This window comes from Carassius gibelio, chromosome A14 (assembly GCF_023724105.1).
Source record: "Carassius gibelio isolate Cgi1373 ecotype wild population from Czech Republic chromosome A14, carGib1.2-hapl.c, whole genome shotgun sequence".
Lineage (NCBI taxonomy): Eukaryota > Metazoa > Chordata > Actinopteri > Cypriniformes > Cyprinidae > Carassius > Carassius gibelio.
In genome coordinates this window covers 12689303-12706906 of record NC_068384.1, presented here as the reverse complement: position 1 = coordinate 12706906, position 17604 = coordinate 12689303, and the positions used below count along the sequence as shown (strand labels likewise).

At 36.8% G+C, this 17604-nt stretch overlaps 2 protein-coding genes across 4 annotated transcripts; one reads left to right on the top strand and one right to left on the bottom strand.

The window, feature by feature from the left end:
- The first annotated feature begins 1647 nt into the window (after window positions 1-1647).
- Window positions 1648-9049, top strand: elf2a (E74-like factor 2a (ets domain transcription factor)). Of its 3 annotated transcripts, none has more exons than XM_052615231.1 (9): window positions 1648-1963; window positions 2778-2922; window positions 3045-3240; window positions 4944-5036; window positions 5162-5272; window positions 5480-5563; window positions 5642-5834; window positions 5947-6234; window positions 6333-9049. In XM_052615231.1, exons 2-9 carry the CDS (start codon window positions 2848-2850, stop codon window positions 6874-6876), a joined length of 1584 nt encoding a protein of 527 aa, XP_052471191.1. In that variant the 5' UTR covers window positions 1648-1963; window positions 2778-2847; the 3' UTR covers window positions 6877-9049. The 3 variants fall into 3 exon arrangements, with proteins under 3 accessions (XP_052471191.1, XP_052471192.1, XP_052471193.1); XM_052615232.1 differs by having other exon boundaries at window positions 1649-1963; window positions 5483-5563; XM_052615233.1 differs by lacking the exons at window positions 1648-1963; window positions 2778-2922; window positions 3045-3240 and adding an exon at window positions 3796-3953.
- Window positions 9050-9176: 127 nt separating this feature from the next.
- LOC128027532 (nocturnin) lies at window positions 9177-17503 on the bottom strand. Its single transcript, XM_052615234.1, has 3 exons — window positions 16891-17503; window positions 11196-11453; window positions 9177-10492 (listed from the first exon to the last, which is right to left on the bottom strand). Exons 1-3 carry the CDS (start codon window positions 17090-17092, stop codon window positions 9606-9608), a joined length of 1347 nt encoding a protein of 448 aa, XP_052471194.1. The 5' UTR covers window positions 17093-17503; the 3' UTR covers window positions 9177-9605.
- Between the last annotated feature and the right edge of the window lie 101 nt (window positions 17504-17604).

Genomic DNA, 17604 nt, shown 5'->3' with positions numbered 1-17604 from the left:
ATACCAGCAGGGCTAAACATTAGCCACAAACACGGTCATTTCTGCATGCTGACCACCAGTTATTTTTTTTGTTAGACTTCAGGTTCTCCTCTATCTTCAATATATGCTATTTTTCATTTGCATTATTTATGAATTAACACCTTTTTTAGTTGTACCTCTCTACCTCAGCTTGACAGTGTTCTCCTTTAACCAGTATTATTGTAACCAACTACATTACCAATGTGACATGAATAAGTCAAAGAACAACTGACAAACAGATTACCTGTGTCAATATTATCAATACAACAATAAGCCATGTTACAAGTCGCATTCCAGTTTTATTTTTTAAAGGCTGACATTACAATATTATCCAAAAGATAAACCCCACTGCTGCATCATTTGCCTTTGTTTTCCTGTTCTCTCTTAGTTTTTCACCATCACCAAACCTATTTTGATATTGATTTTGATATTGTGTTATAGGTAAGATAACAACTTTATAATGTGAAAGTGAGAAGATAATGTAAAGTATGGTTCAGTATAAAGGATGTGTTCACCTGTTCTTTTTTGTTTTTGTTTTAAGGGTTGGATGCAATACACATTCATGTGCTCTTTTGAAGTTTCACCTTTCACTGTAGGTGAACCCTAACTAGTTTTTTTTTTCTCAACTGTGAATGTACGTCAAAGAAAAATAAAGAGTTGTAAAACATTTCCGTGTGATCAGGGGCAGATTTAGTGAATTGGGGCCCTATACATTTGTACACATTTACCCAGATAAACCTCGAAACTTTGTTTTTATGCTTGCTGATGCCATAGTTGTATCCAGTGTTTCAACATTTTCCATGCGCATGTTATGATGGATTTCTGTCATGAAATAGCAATTGATTTACGGTTGAGATAAACCTCACAATTGAGCCTAAGTATAAATTATTATTTTAATTTAATAAATGGTGTTATGTGGTGGATTGGTCTGAACAAAAACTGCAGACTGAATTAATGAAAATGAAACTGAAAAAAAGTAATGACTATACAAGCCTAAGGATTATATCAACCAAAAATAGTAACTGCTCATGTGTCCTCTACTTGGAACGTATTTCTAAATGAGTAAATTGCTTTTAAAACAAAAAATTTATAATAACCTATGCACTGTTGCCCAATATTTAATTACAGCTTTAGATGCATAATATTTTCATTCCTACGAGCAGGATACACAAGGAGCTTGTTCAACGCTAAATGTGCATGTCCTGTATGAAAAGCACTTTATGAGGCCCTTGGCTTTTGGGGTCCCAAAGCAGTCACTGACCTTTGACAAATGGGTAAGTCCAGCCTATGTTATTATCAGGTGCTTAGGTGCAGGTTTCTCTGTTAATAAGTTGAAAGATAGGATTTGGAAATTACCCTATTTTAGTAAATTCTTCAGGATAGTAATAAAGATTTTAATTTGAGGTTACGACCGTACAGATTGCCATTTCAATTTCTGTACTATATTATTTAGATTATATCCTTCATAAACATTTGCTAATTTAAGCATAGTATTAGGATATCATTGATTGTGATAGTATTATAAATAGGTTATGTCATGATCACTAGCCTATTTTTTGTTTTTAAATTGAGCTAGCTATCGTTTTTGCCATAGACACACTCGCGCCTGACAAGGGTGTGTGTGATGTCAGTTCCGGTCGCTGCGCAGTTCGTCAGTCTGTCGGTCTGTTTGGATCCTGAGGCCCGAAACCAGCAACGCTCAACATTACCTCCTACACCAACGCAGCCTGACAAATTTGAATTCTTTTTATATTTTACATTGACCAAAAAGGCTTCTGTGTATTGCCTGTGTGCGTGCTTTTTATCAGCGTGCAGTCTACGCAAGTTGACCCGCTTTATCGTCAGCTAGATAATCTGTCATTAGCATGATTAGCATGCTAACCTTATGACAGAGTGCACTTGACTGTCTTGAGGTGCACCAAACGACAAGAAATCGCCACAAACGGTGAGAAATATCATATTTTCCCATGCATACATAAGTTACATACATTTGAGGTTAAAGTTAATTAATTTAGAAGTAATTTGATGGTATATGGGACGCGTCTGTATATACAGCAGGCGTTTGTTTATCGATCTAATAATTCGTGTCAGATACAGTTTTTGCAAGTTAATAATTTCCTTGTGATTTCCTTTCTTTGCATGGTTGCTGCTTAAAATTTGATCCACTCCTTTTTTTTTTTTTTTTAAATAAGTTGATTCAATGTTATTGCAGGAGAATGGTGGCGCTATTTGAATGTCAATAATAACTAGAGTCTATCAGTCTTGTGTCAGTGTTTACATTTTGTTATACTTGATGGAAAATTTTGATAAAGGGCAACATAGTTGAGAAAAATCTATGCAAATATGGTGCATGAAATCGGCACAACCCTTAGTGTTTTTTCTATTGGGAAAAACTAAAACAGCGAATATGACTGGGCTGAGATCACTTTTGCGAACAGGATACAGGCCTCTTCCGTTTTCTTGTTTTGTTTCTGCGTGTGTGTGCATCTGTTTTTGCCTGAACCTCCGCTTGTGATCTTTCAAGAAATTTGCCATGCAATAAAAGGCATCAGACGATATCAGTACCCTCTTGGTCTAATTAGTCACATGATTTAGTTCACATGAGATTTGTTTATTGTTATTCTAAAATATTTAATTAACTTACATTGGTTTATCTGAACAGTGTGTTGAGGGAAGTTATGAATATTTTCAGAGATAAGCACAATGTGTTTGACACTGTATTTACCAGTGTTTATTTTATTTTGTTTTTCATTTCTCAGGCTGAGGTCACTCAAGGTCATCAGTAGGGGCGAAGTGGATAAGTCTGGTTCTGACACAGAGGAATGAGTCATGACCACTGTGGTGATTGTAGATGGTGGAGGGAATATATTGGAGTATGTCACTGGAGATGAGGAAGCTCAGCAGGTGAAGTCTGCACTTGTACAACATATACGCTGTCATAACTGCAACTGAGCTAAAATCTACATTACAAGGAAACTTAAAATGTTTTTTATTTTTATTTTTATTTTTATTTTTTTTTTTTAAAGGAGGTTTGTCATGATGGGATGGAGGCTGATGAAGAGAAGGACTGTCCTGCAGTTATAGTGGAGCAGGTGAATAGCGCTGATGTGGAGCAGTGTTATGCTGCTCAGGTGTTAGTCTATGATGATCAGAATACCTACCTGGTGCAGGATGTGGCTGAGGAACAAGTTGTGGAGACTGAGTTGCAGGAGATGGCAACAGGTAAGCAAAAATTTTCACAGTTGTCATAGGGCTTTATTTCCACGCAAGGAAAATGTTGTATTATGCATTTGCATGAAAGAGCAATCAGTGAGGTCAACCTGTGGCACTTGCTTTTGTGTATGAGTGTTTACCACCAAACATGATTTCCAAGTATGCCCTATTTTTTATTTTAGCAGCAGCAACAGCTAAAGAGGGACATCTTGTGGCGTTTTTGTGGAAATAATAGATACAAATTAGAAAAACAAAAGCATATCTTATAATTTGTAGGATAAGTAGACTTGAAACACTTGGGAAAAGGGTAAATGGGTTATACAAACGCTAATCTGGATGTAAAGAATGGTTTTCTAATACTCGTGTTTGTTCTCTGTGCTCAAAGACGCTAAATAATTGACTGCTCCGAATAGTAAGTACCTTTTTAAAACGCAGGCTCATATATAGTGGCATTGTCTTCATTGTAACCAAAGACGGAGAAATATGGGTAAATATTGGTATACTATTGGCGAGGAGATTATTGCAGCTGAGATGAGTACTCCGTTTAAATGTATCTAAACACCAGTTCGCTTTACTCGGCAAAGCTAGTAAACAATAAAAAAAAACATCGCTCATCACGTGATTTGAGGTAATGCGCGCTCCCGCTTGTGTGAAGGATGCAAAAGCGTTTGACGACCAGGAAGTGAAGAAGAGCTGTCGTTTAACCCGTGCGCCAAGTTTAAGTAATACTAAGTATTTTCTTGCTATATTGTTTTAGTGAGACTTTTATTCTGTGTTTGTAGAGTAATATTTGCTATTGGTGTTGTGTGTATTTAAAATGGTTCGTTTACTCTGTTATAATGAATTCTTAGCGGATTGATGCTGGTTATTGGATCCAGGAAGTGTGTTTGTTTTCTTTTTTTCTGTCTTAGACACGCTGTGTCTTACAGTGTTTATAACGGGGTTCACTGTTTAACAGGGTTTCGTTGTAGAGCTTGAGGTTTTCAATGTTTTGTAGCGGCCGTGTATTTTTTTCTTGGCTTTGTTTGTTTAAATCAGCTAACGGTTCTGCTCTTTATTGATGTATTTTCTAGATTTAACAAAGACGATAACGAATGACAAATTTGTTGTGGTATATTTTGAAGTATAACGGGTGCGGGATTTCATTTTTGCATTAAAATCGTCATGGAAGAAAATTTAATTGACAGCTTTTGGTTTCATGAGACTTACTCGAGATTGTTTTAGTAAACTTATGGAACGTGTAGTTTTATAATGTCTCGCTATATTTTCTTTAAGGTTAGAAAACTTTAAGTACTTTCGCTTGGAACAATATATCAAATATATGATTAAAAATACGCTTTTCCTTTTCGAAGTTTAGGGCGGAAATGTACTTATATGCGTTGTAGGTCGTTGAGTGACAGGACTCCTGGCCAATGAGCGCTTAGTATTGTTTCAGAAGCTGCAGTGCAGCCAATGAACACATCGAAATAGACACACTTTTCTTTACCGCCAATTTATTACTTTATGTACTGGAACATGTTTATCAACGCAGAATGCTCTTTTAATCAGAAGCAAGCTCAATTTCAAATTTTCTATATCAGTTTTTAGTCTTTAACAAATAGCAAAAGGATTTCTTGCTTTAGAATAGTGTATTTAAATTAATATATTTGTTCCTTTTTTTTTTCTTTTTTTTTTAATTGTGCAAATTTTTTTATATTTTTTCTCTTTCTTAGTGGAGGTCTCTGTGCATGATAAAACTATTGAAGCAGCTGAAGCTTTGCTGCACATGGATTCACCAGCCAGCTTGCAGGGGGATCGCAGCACAGGTGAGATTTACATCTACACATGCACTGCATGCTGCAATACAGGCCGAACTTAAGTTACTACTACTTACTCTGTATATCAAATTTGTATGAAGAGTAAAATTAACAGTAGATGTTAATCTCTGCAGAGGAGCTGTTATCTGAGATGGAGGTGGAAGTGACATCAGAGGATATGGGACCCGTTGCCAAGGATATTGTTGTCCTGCAGGAGACTGATTTACTGAAGAAGAAAAAGAGAGGTGAACCACATTTCCTATTACCCAAGACAATGAACTACTGATATGTTTGGAAACTAATGCATGATTTTAGTACATTGCATTTGCTTAAAGTTCGCTTTCACCTCAATTTCTTAATTACATTACCTAAGCGGAAAAGTTAGCTAAGCATAGTTAAAAACTGTGTAATTTTCTAGAAGAGATTCATTTGTTTGCTGTGATCTTCTTCAGCAGGACGAAAACCCAGAACGCCAAGGAGTTTCTGTGATGGTTCTCTGGATATGGTCTATAAGAGGAAATCAAAAGACAGCAAGGGTGAGTGTTTCTCTTTGTTTATTTGTGCAAGAGAATTTTATTTTCTGGTGCCACAAATTTTAAGTCCGTCTCTTACAGGCTCAACTACTTACCTCTGGGAGTTCCTGTTGGACCTTCTGCAGGACAAGGAAACCTGTCCAAAGTACATTAAGTGGACTCAGAAAGAGAAGGGCATATTCAAGCTTGTGGACTCCAAAGCGGTGTCTAAATTATGGGGCAGACATAAGAATAAACCTGACATGAACTATGAGACAATGGGGAGAGCACTCCGGTAATGTCTGTTGTTAAATTAAATTATTTGTAAACTTGAAAATGTGCTTGGAATCTTGATTTGTTTTTTTCTTCTTCTTCTTTGCTTTTATTTATTTATTTATTTATTGTAGGTATTACTATCAAAGGGGCATTTTATCAAAGGTGGAAGGCCAAAGACTTGTGTATCAGTTTAAGGAGATGCCCAAAGACATTGTTTTCATAGATGATGACAACATGGATGACAGCATTGATGAAGGAAAGAGAGAGAGCCCAGCTGCATCCAATCGCAGCAACCCAAAAGGCAAAGGGACCCTGGTCTCTCCCTCTTCTGCTGCACCTAAAATCATCAATCTAAGCTCAGGACAAGATGCCTTCATGACTGTGCAGCAGTCGCCAGACAACATAGCAACAGCCTCTGGGTATTATATCAAAATGTCTTATTTCATACAGCCCTATAGTGTTTAAACGTTACCCCTAACCTTTGCACGTATCCCAATGCTTTTTTGGTTGTTTTCAGGACAATGAGGCTTGCCATGCAGTATCCTGTACTCATGACAACACAGGGTCAGAAAATCTCCACAGTAACTGTCAACTCTCCCACCGTCCGCTCGCCGATCTTCCCTGTGCCCAACTCAGTCGCTGGGGCTAACAACGCAGGCAAAGTGGTTCTCCAGGCCGTGCCAACGCTAGTGCCTGCTCGGGGCCAAAGTGGAGAGAGAATCACCTTGCAGCTCATCACCCTTCCCACCATGCCTGGCAAACCCGGCACTCCCATCACTCTGAGTACACTCTCCCCTTTCACTGTGTCTACCAGCAACGCCCAAGTCCTGAAGCTCGCTGTCCCCTCCAACATCACCACCACTGCCTCCACAGCTCCTGTAACTGTGGTGTCCTCGCAGCCGGGAGTGACCGTGGTGCCGAACGTACAGCCAGCGATGTCTTTACAGGATGTGACTATTATTAAGGTTGAATCTCCTGATGTTTCTGTGGATCAGACAGTTAACAGGGCTGCAGAGAACACACCGAGCACACAGACGAACCCCACGACCACACAGAGCTGAGTTAACATCACTGGAACCAACATCAGCGCTTGTGACACAGATGCACATAAAACAAGTGATGTGAAGAGTGGCTGGCTCTTATGTGAAACTGAAGAAACCAGCACTACAGCTCAGATGCTTGTTCATGTCCAACACTATAACCCACGGTGGTTTGTCTAGCCTGAGCCTGGATTAGATGTCAGATGGCCTTTCTTCCTTCTTTTATTTCTTAAATGTATCTATTCAAATCACGCTTTGTTATAGCATACCATCTGTGCTGTGATGCTGTAGGAACGAACCTCACTTGGTGCTAAAGACTGAGAGGAAGTCATATGGGTGAAGAGAAACAGCCAAGATTTTCATCACCTGGTAATTTGGAGCATAAAAGAATCTGTGCGTAGACATACCATTGCGGTAGTTATTGATAATAAAACAAGCAGCCTTAGGTCAGCTTTTTTCTTCTAAATCATTACTGAAAGTAATTGATTGCGCTTTTTGTGTAAATATGAGATGTTTTTTTTTTACAGTTTAAAGGAAACTTTTCTGAAGGACATTCAAATGTTTTTCCTGTTATTTCAGATTTTTTTTTATAATTTTCTTTGTGCATTTATCATTGTATGTTTTCATGTATCATGCATTCACTGCTTTGTATTTTGCAAATCTTTTTTTTTTTTCACATGTACAAAAATGGGAAAGAATGTCTTATACAGTATATTGAATATTCAATATATGAAGCATATATTTTGTTGTATTCTTACCCTAAAAATGTATCCAAGTAGATTTAAATATAGAGAAATATACAAACAACTGGTTCAAAGTTTTTTTATTATTATTATTTATTTTACTAGAAATGACTGTAAATGTGATCTTGATTGATAGATTTTAAAAACCTCTCTCCAGTCATTACCATGACACATGGAAAAATCATGGAAGTTTATTGGTCTAAATGTGGGAAACTTGTCTTCATGGTGTGAAGTTTGATCTTAGTCATTTCAGTTCAATTTCGGTCCAGTATGAAACCATTTTTCACAACCCAAAGAATCTACTACTGTAGAGACTTTATTAGTCTCTGTGGAAGGTACTAGGATTACTGCAGAGCTATTTATTGTGTTAACTTAAATTGTATTTACTATATTTTTCGGACTATTAAGTCGCATCAGTCCAAAAACGTCATGATGAGGAAAAAACATAAGTTGCACTGGACTATAAATAGCGTTTATTTAGAACCAAGAAAAAAACATTACAGTCTACAGCCGCGAGAGGGCGCTATACGCAGCTCAGATGTAGGCTACAGGAGCACTGAACAGCGTAGAGCGCCCTCTGGCGGCTGTAGACTCTTCGTTCATGTCAAATTAATTGCGATAAATAAGTCGCACCTGACTATATAAGTCGCAGGACCAGCCAAACTATGAAAAAAAGTTTGACTTATAGTCCAGAAGATACGGGTAAATCTATTTCTGCTAATTGTCTCAGATGGATCCAGACGAGAATAGATTGGCTCTGAAGGATGACAGTCTTTGCATCCAGATTATGAAAGATTTCACCATTAAAGGATCGATTTAGAAGGCTGCAAGAATAATTTAAATAATTGTAAAAAGAAATGACAATGTTTAAAATACAAAAGTTGTGTAGGTCATTAAAGCAAAAATCCACGCTATGTAACTTTTCTTCATCTAGAGGTTGAAGCATAAAACTACAGGTTACATGCGGAGGGACATCTGTTAATTATGTGAGGTGTGCTTCGACTCCGCTCCGCTAGACTGTGCGGATGAATCTGATGGTTTGAGGACCATGGATACAAATGATTGTGCGAGTGTCACTAACATCTAAACTCTTGAAAGAAAGATGGATATCAGAGAAATGTATCTTATGAGCAAGTAAGCAGCTTATGAGCCTCTTTTATTTACTTGTGAAAACTTTTTTTAATATAACGTTACAAAGGTTAGCCAACGCTGACATTAGATATGAGTGCCGTTTATATCAGGTAAGGTAAAACGATGGACGTGTAATGACACGAAAACATTGTTTCGTAGACCTAACAAGTGCACACCAAAAGAGATGCTATGCAATATATATGTTGTTCCATGTGTTATGAGCACTGTGGCTTTTTACTTGTAAACTCTTTAGTTCGAGGTTTTGTTGTTATGGCTTCATGCTCCTAGGGCAATAAATAACGCAGCTTGTAGTAGCAGCACTCTGCCGTTTTACCTTTTTTTTATATAAATATGACGGAAGTTTATACGTGTATTTAAATCTAATTCATGTTTTTTAAACCAGTCCACTTTTGCTTATCATTATAGAAAGAGATCACACAATTTGAATACACGATATTTTTGTGATATATATATTTATATTTTGGTCAGTGGCAAACATATTAATTATTACAGTGTTACTAAAAGAAAAAAAAGTAAAGTCAATATAAATATACAAATATTTACACTTGTGCAGCCTTTCAATCGAGAATGTGCATCTTCCTGAGATCATCCTTTAGCACTTAAATTACAATATATTGCACAACCTCTTCTTAAACAATTAGAGTATAATAATAGTGAATCTCCTTCAAGGATATTAAGAAAAGAAGTGCATTAAGACCTACATCAGCAAGTAAAAATAAGGTTTGTGTGAATAAAATAAGTTACAATCATTGAAACAATGCATTCAGACATAAACACACACACACACAATAGGAATGTCCTAAGCTATTCTGGATATTATTGGAGATGAAGGCTGGGGGCATTAATGATTGGCAGCTACATGAGCCTATGAGGCCGCTGACTAAAGCTTAAGTCACACACCAGAGACAAATGATCAGAGGGATAATGATACGACGGTAGCCGGTCTGGCCCGATCTGCTCTTCGTTCGGTATCCTCAGCACAGCATCCACCTGGAAAGCTCTTTCCGAGTACCAAATGTAGTCTAAAGTAGAGCAGCTCTCTCCGCTGGGCCGGATCTTCCAGCTGGTGTAAGGCGGCTCTGTGTTCCCGTCCTCACTCAGACACTTATAAGCGCTGTCTAGCCCCAGAGAAGAAGACAGAAAGCGCCCGTACACTTCCTCACTTGGTTCCGCATTAAAATCCCCACATACCACCAACGGAATACCCTCTTCGCTTTCCCAAACCCTGGTCCGGTTCTCATCATCCATCTCTGTGTGTGACTGTGTGGTTAGGACGCAGAGCTGCTGGAGGAGATGAGCCCCCTGTGCGCTACGAAACGACTCCCAGCCGCTCCGTGCTTTCAGGTGTGTGACCGCCACACAGAAGACTTGACCTGTGAGCCTGCAGCGAAGTGTAGCCACGACGGCCACCTGGTTGGTTTTGAGCATCATGACAGAGAGTCTAAGGTGAGTGGTGTGGAGCAGCTGGAAGCGACGTCGGTTGAAAAACAGAGCGCAGCCATCAGGGCCATTGTTATTGTGAACGTCTAGGCAGGGGGAGCACGGCTTGGGGCAGAAGCTGCTCTGGTAGCCCAAGCTGGCGAGCACAGGCTGGAAGGTGTCAAAATAATGGTCCACTTCCTGTAGACACAGTACATCTGGCCTGTAGGTAAGGATCTCTTCCAGTATAAGATACTTCCTCTCTGACCAGTTCAACGCCTCCATCGGACAGCGCACAAAACCGTCCTTGCCTTCGCCCAGAGCTGCAGATACACACGAAAAATAAATAATCTTTACATCATGTATTGAGCACAATATGGTAGCACTGCAGTTAAAGGTGGTGTCTTTAGTCCTAGATTCATATAAAGATACATTTATAAAATAAAATGTAAAGTCTAACACAGTTTATTAGCCTCAGAGATTTTTAAATCAATCATTTAAAAATGATTACAGAATTTGACTCTCATTCTAAACTTAGACGTGTCACGTGTGCTGATTGTAAAGTGCACGGCAAAGAAGGAAGCTCCAAAATAAGTATTTAATATAAATTCATGAGTAAGCAACACAGAAATATCACTGGAGCAAGACAGCACAACAACAGAATACAGAATAGATGGCAGAAAACTGTGGGTAAATTAACAAGACACCTCAAACTACTAAAGTAACCAAGGCAACTAATGACAGAAACTAGGGAGACAAGAACTAAACGGCAGGAGAACATGCTATTTTACAATATTTGTTTTACAATATATACAGTGGCAATATAAAGGTATATTATTTACTTTACAGAAACAATCACATTTATTTTTCTCACACAGTATAAAAGAGTCTTTACACATGCAAATACGTATATAGCTGACTTTTAGGAAGCTGGTAGCATTAAAAAGCATAAAACCTCTGATTTAAGTTACCCCCTGTGAGTCAACGATGAATCAAATACATGACATGAGCAGACAGACTCTGTACCTTGTGCTAAGATGTTCCACTGCATGATGCGGATGGGTGTGTTCTGCAGTGAGCAGGCTCTGGTCCTAACAAAGTCTCGGTGCATTCGAGGAGGCCGGTTCCTTAAAACCTCCTCACATTCACGCAGCAGAGCGTCAGGGTCAGCCTGCTCATGCTCATAGTCGTCAGCTTCCACGTGTGGGTCTGTCAGCGCAGCGCTGCTCAGAGTCTGGGCCAGAGTACTGAAGAGTCTACTGCTGCTGCTCCCCATCTGACACACTGCACACACATCACAAAACATGAATACACAGAATTTTTTTTTAAACTTTACAGATTTATAATGATTCATGGATGTTTATTAATATATATATATATATATATATATATATATATATATATATATATATATATATATATATATATATATATATATATATACGTACAAGATTTAAAGCCATTATATGCCTTCAGGTTTTTTTTTTTTTAAAGTCTTATATTTATCTACTTCATGCTTCTTTTAATTATATTGTCCGATTAGACCTTATTTTAATTTCTGTTGATGCTGTTCACAAGGTGAAATGATTGTGTATTCTAGACAAGACTGTAACTTGTAAACAGTACACAGTATGAAAAATGACAACATACTTTATACAAAACAGACAACAGCCAGTGAAGATATAAATAGCAGCGGTACAGCTTACTGTGTATGACAATGTAAACAATAGTATGACAGCACATGGTAGCTATTTAAAGTGCAAATGAATTAGGTCTTAAGTACTGTCTGTTGTTAATGTGTATTACTAAAATAAAGTATAATAAAATAAAAAATAGAAACAACAATAAACTTGTATATCTAGAAACAACGTCATTTGGTTATTATTTGATACCTCACAGCACATTGTGAGTGTAATGTTGAAAAGTATTTCTCCTTTTAAAGCACTGATAAGTTCACAAGGGACATGTCTCTTATGCTTCAGCATCTGTCTGGGCTTGTTCGGAGTCTTTAGAAGAGGTTTAACCAGATATGAATCACCTATAAACATTCTTGCATGAGTGTGTGCATGTTTCTTGACTTTGATTAACCTCTTTAGCCTCTCAATTTAACCTTGATGGATACAAGATGTGTGTATGCTAGTTTACCGCTATGTTCATTATTCATCATGTTAGCTGACAATGGGTTAACTGCAGCCATGGAAACTGCTGTGTACTGTCTGTCATGACAACTCCCAGGTGCAATATCGAGAACAAACCGTGCCACAACAGGAACCTTTATTACTGCTGTTTGCATTAGAAAACACTGTTACTATTGCTTATATTTATTATATATAAACCTTATTCTAACTTGTTTTAGACATGAATGACAACTCATATTACTCATAATAGTAATAGATAACTATTCTAGTAACTGCACAACCATACTAAAACCTCTCAGAACACATTAGAAATGACCAAAACCAGTAGGAATTTTGCATACATGTCATCTTTATTTTACATTTACATTAATGTTCAAACTTTTTAAAAATACATTAAGGAAGTGGGGGGCAATAAATATATTTTATTCTAAATGTAAAATAAAGATATGTTGCAAAAAAATATGTTTTCAACAAAAATATTAAGCATCACAACATTGAAAATGAAAAGAAAAGCAAATCTACATATTAGAATGATTCCTGAAGGATCATTTGACACTTAAGACAGGAGTAATAATGCTGAAAATTCTGCATTGCTATCAAAGATAAAAATATATATTTAAAAAAATCTATTAAAATAGAAAACAGTTATTTTAAATTGTAATACTATTTCACATTATTGCTGTTTTTGATGTATTTCAATCAAATAAATGCATCCCTCATGAGCATGAGATATCTTTAATAAACATTAAAAAAAACTGTCAAACATTTGAACGTTAGTTTAAGTAAAATGAATATTTAGGAGTAATTCTGATCATTTGCATTTTGACTTAAATGTTTATGCCAGACACAGCTTTTGATTTATTAATCATACGCATATCATCTGATTCCATCTTGTTCCACTTCTGTTGTCTCCTATACCTCCTCAAGAATACTACATCCAAGAACTCTACATCCAGCCTCTCTCTTTCAATTTGTCTTTGGTTATGTCGTCATTAATTTAAAAAGCAGAATCTCAAAACTGACAAGAAATTTGCCATTTATTGAAGTGAAGTGCTGAATACTCAAGGCTAGTCACTGCTTAGTAATCATTTAAACCACACAGTACCCGTACAATTTAAACCAACCAGTTTTATAAGTCACATGCAACTCTTAGCATCATATTTGTCATCTCGTCTAAGTTTAAACTTCACATTCACTTTCATTTAATCAATGACTCTTCAGGGATTATAGCCCATGTGGTCACTTCTCAAACATTTAGGTCTTATGTACATTTAAAAAATGTAAAGTTTTTTTTAAAATACCTCTTATTATATCCTTTCCCACTGTATGTCTCTGATGCAGGTGAACTAAAGTCACAAACTTTGAGGGACTTCAGGACTAATCCAGTGTTGATCCAGTGTCCACTCCGGTCAGTAGGTTAGTGTACAACAGAGAGAGAACACTAACATTCACCCACTGAGCTCTTATGTATTCGTATGTGAAGATTCTGGGTGCTGTGGATGTGATAGTGTGTTTGTATCTGTGTGTGTTTTCCTGCACAAAGGGGTTCCTGAATGAACCAGTGTGTCTGTACTTCCCCTACCATTCATTCTGCACAATGACACATTTACAAAAGTCACGAGAGGGATTCGAATCATGCCAGTGCATAACATGTGCACACACACACGGTTATACACAGTGAAGAGAACACTTCAGCCCTAATTTAATATATGGTTTAAGAAGACAGTGGCTTATTAGTCTGGAATGTAATAAAGCTCACAATTTTTCACTTACTCTTTACAATAAAGTTAATTCATTGTATATTATGATCTTGAACAAAACTGATCTTGAACAAAACTAAATATTAATTTCTCTCTCTCTATATATATATAAACTAGGGGTGTCCATGGTTAACCGGTTAACCGATTAACCGTTAAAAATTGCGTAACCGAGTGAAACATTTTGCTCGGTTAAGTGACGTCAATGGCGTGCATTGAATTTAGTTGTAATACATTTTTGCACCACCAGAGACCGCCAGAGCGCTCCCAGACATTTGTAATGTCCACAAGAAGAAGTCATTTTTCTAATATGAAGCGGGCAAAAAAAAGTACAGCGTTGGAGCACTTTAAAATTGAGAGTGACGGGGCAAAATGCAAGTATTGCAATACAGTGCTTAGATATACTTCAAGTACAACCTCGTTGTTGTAATCTCAACAGCCAACACCCGGGCATCATTAGGCCGGTCAGGACTCACTGGATGCGTGGCGATGAGCGAAAGCATCTCAGCTGCGTGGCGTGTCTGTTTTTAATTCGGCTCCCATGTTAACAGGTTAGAGCTTGCCGACTGCCTGCGTGAGACGCGCGGCTCAGGCGCGGCTCGACGCGTGCATGCTTGAAATAGAACTGACGCCTTGTTGGAAGCGTTTCCAGGCAAAATATAATAGGAAAATATGTTTATATGTCATTTTGTACACAAATACATATTAATTCATGACATTTTGATATTTGAAAGTCTATAGGTTGACATAAATTCAGATATAAATGTAATTAAAAAAAATAATTATCGATTTTCAAATATTGTATCTGTCAAACATATCATAGTCATAGCCTTAGCGAGGCGGCCGCGGAGCCTGCTTGTTACCTTCGCCTAAACACGGAAAGTTACATAACCATTACTAGAGCCTGTTCCTTTATAACATAGCCAAAGGTCGGTGTATAGCCTATTTGCTTTATACATTTTAGGCTTATTCTCAAATACAGATTGTGTTAGTGGGCGGGATTATTAGGTAGTTTTAATAGGACAGTTTGACCGGTGAGATTAAATTTTGTCGGACTTTTTTTTTTTTTTTTTTTTTTTTGGCCAATGTCTGGAAATTACCGGACAACGGAAACCCTGGCGCACACTATGGTTAACCGATTATTAACCGCTAAGGGCCTCGGTTAACGGTTAATGAAAAACTTGAAAACGTGCAGCCCTAATATAAACAGTTATTTTAACTGCCTTTGTGAACATAAGAGACTTCTTTCTTACTGACCCTAAACTATAAAATATTAAAAATATTAAATAATTTTATGCATCATGAAAAATCATAAAGTAACAATGAATAATAATATTTTAATAAATTAGCATTTAGCTAGACTAACAAATGCTGTTAGAAATATTGTTAATTGTTAATTGCATTAATAATTATTGTAAAAAAAAAAACCTATAACCCAAAACCAACAAACAAAATAGTCAATTTGGAGCATGAGAATATAAGGCCTTATTACACAACTGACACACATCTGAACTCTCTCCATAAGCTCTGACATTTAGTTCTTCATTTGACACAGAAGTTTATGAAGCGAAACTTGATATTTGCCTGTTCAGACTTGTATACATACTTCAATCTAGAGATGTAACATTAGGCTTCAGTCTTCTGTTGTTTAATGACAGTTCATTGCATTTTTTCAAGTATCATGTGAAGGTGTTTTGTGTTTGCATGAATGACTCTGTGCACCTTGTGATGAGCTTTGATTCTTCAAGTGGGTTTCTCTTTTACCACCTGCATTATTATGGTGGTTGTCAGTATGTTAAATATACAAATAGATTTTAATAGCAGTGTGTTTTGTTGAATTTACTGGCTTACATTCAGATTTTTCTTGTTTTTAAAGTACAGTTTTATACTTTAAAATGTATTTCACAGCAGAGGAAGAGTTGGTAAATATATAAGATAGCATATCTAAATCAGATAACATAGAAAAAAGGTTCAGTTTGGGGATTGAACCGTTAGGGGGCTGTTCAAAGGGTGTACTGTTCACTGACCTTTAGCAGGACTATCAAGTTACCTTGAAGGCACACTAGAATAGATCTAGGTAGAGAACACCGAACTAACCCAGGCAAACAATGTTAAGAAAAACTAAATATAATAATGTATCAAAATGACCCTAACCTTCAGAACTGATTTTCTCAAGACAAAACGGTATGAAATTCTAATGACTCTAGCAGTTTGGTTGTTCCTAACTAGAAATATAAATATTAGATGAAAGGCCCACACTAAATAAGAAATGATGCCTTGACAAATAAATGAATACAATTTTAGTTGAAGTACTAAAATTACTAAAGCTGAAATAAAAATAAATTAAAGCTGAATATAAATGTTTTTTTTTTTAAACTAAAGAATTACAAATGCACATAATGTAAAATAAAATATAAAACAATATAAAAATATAAAATATACAAATAAAGCTTAATTCCAAAATAAATATTATAATAGTATAAATAATACTGCTTTTTAATAAATAAAAACAAATTAAACAAAAAAGATAATAAAATGCCCTTTACATAACCAAAATCAGTATACACAGTTATTGGGGATCTGCTATGGGAAACTGCAATATGTTTCCACACCTCAAAGGGTGAATGACAAGTCATCACTCTCCCTCTTACTGTACACGAGTCATCTGTCATAGCACGAGGGACACCTAAAAACTGAATTTGACTCGAAGACTGTCTCAGAATGTTCCAATTCACCTACTATTCTAGGCAAAGAGCTCAATTCGGTTTATAAACACAACCATGATCTTAGTAAGGCAAAAGAATATGCGATGAAATCTTAAATTACCTTGTAAAGAACCGAGCAGGAGGGGTGATGAGTTGGACCTGGTTGGAGGAGGATGAATTACGCTGGTATGGAAGAGTCGTGAACTCGGAAGGCTGCTGTTCTTGAGCGGACCGTGTTTCTTTGGATGTGTCCCCAGTGATGATAGACAGACTGCGGCTAGTTCTCGGTGAAGCAGCGATGAACAGCGCCTGGTCGGATACATTGTTCTTCTTCGGTTGACAGCCCTTCGAACCGCACTTTAAACTGATAACCCAAACTATGGCTTTAAGTATGACTAACGAAGAAATAAGTTTACAAACCTATATAACATTTGTAAAAGATTTTTGGGCACTACTTAGACATGTTTCGTTGTCTATATGGAAAAAAGCCGGTATAAGTGTCATCATTTTCCAGGGTGACACGTGTACTATATCTTGATAGGGGGGTTCAGTAGATTAGGTTTTTATGCACTAATAAAATTCCATAAAGTAGTAAGTTACTCTATATATGACATATTAAGACTACATTTGGAATGCCAACATTTCAAACAAATCCAAAACGTATATGGAAAAAATACAAAATAGCAATATATTTTAGTGATATATTCACCTACACGACATTGAATGGTTTATTCCTTCTGTCGACGAAAGGACATCCAGTGCTTCTTTTGAAATAAAATCCGGACAATGGGAGGGGCTTGGCGCTTCTCCCGCCAATTACAGTCGAACGTTCTAA

Coding starts and splice junctions, on each gene's coding strand:
- elf2a (XM_052615231.1), top strand. CDS start 2,848: ATGACCACTGTGGTGATTGTAGATGGTGGAGGGAATATATTGGAGTAT. Junction 5,564..5,641: donor GAAATCAAAAGACAGCAAGG/GTGAGTGTTTCT, acceptor CGTCTCTTACAG/GCTCAACTACTTACCTCTGG. Junction 6,235..6,332: donor AACATAGCAACAGCCTCTGG/GTATTATATCAA, acceptor GGTTGTTTTCAG/GACAATGAGGCTTGCCATGC.
- LOC128027532 (XM_052615234.1), bottom strand. CDS start 17,092: ATGTATCCGACCAGGCGCTGTTCATCGCTGCTTCACCGAGAACTAGCC. Junction 11,454..16,890: donor CCTGCTCGGTTCTTTACAAG/GTAATTTAAGAT, acceptor ATGTGTGTGCAG/TGTGTCAGATGGGGAGCAGC. Junction 10,493..11,195: donor GTGGAACATCTTAGCACAAG/GTACAGAGTCTG, acceptor GTGTATCTGCAG/CTCTGGGCGAAGGCAAGGAC.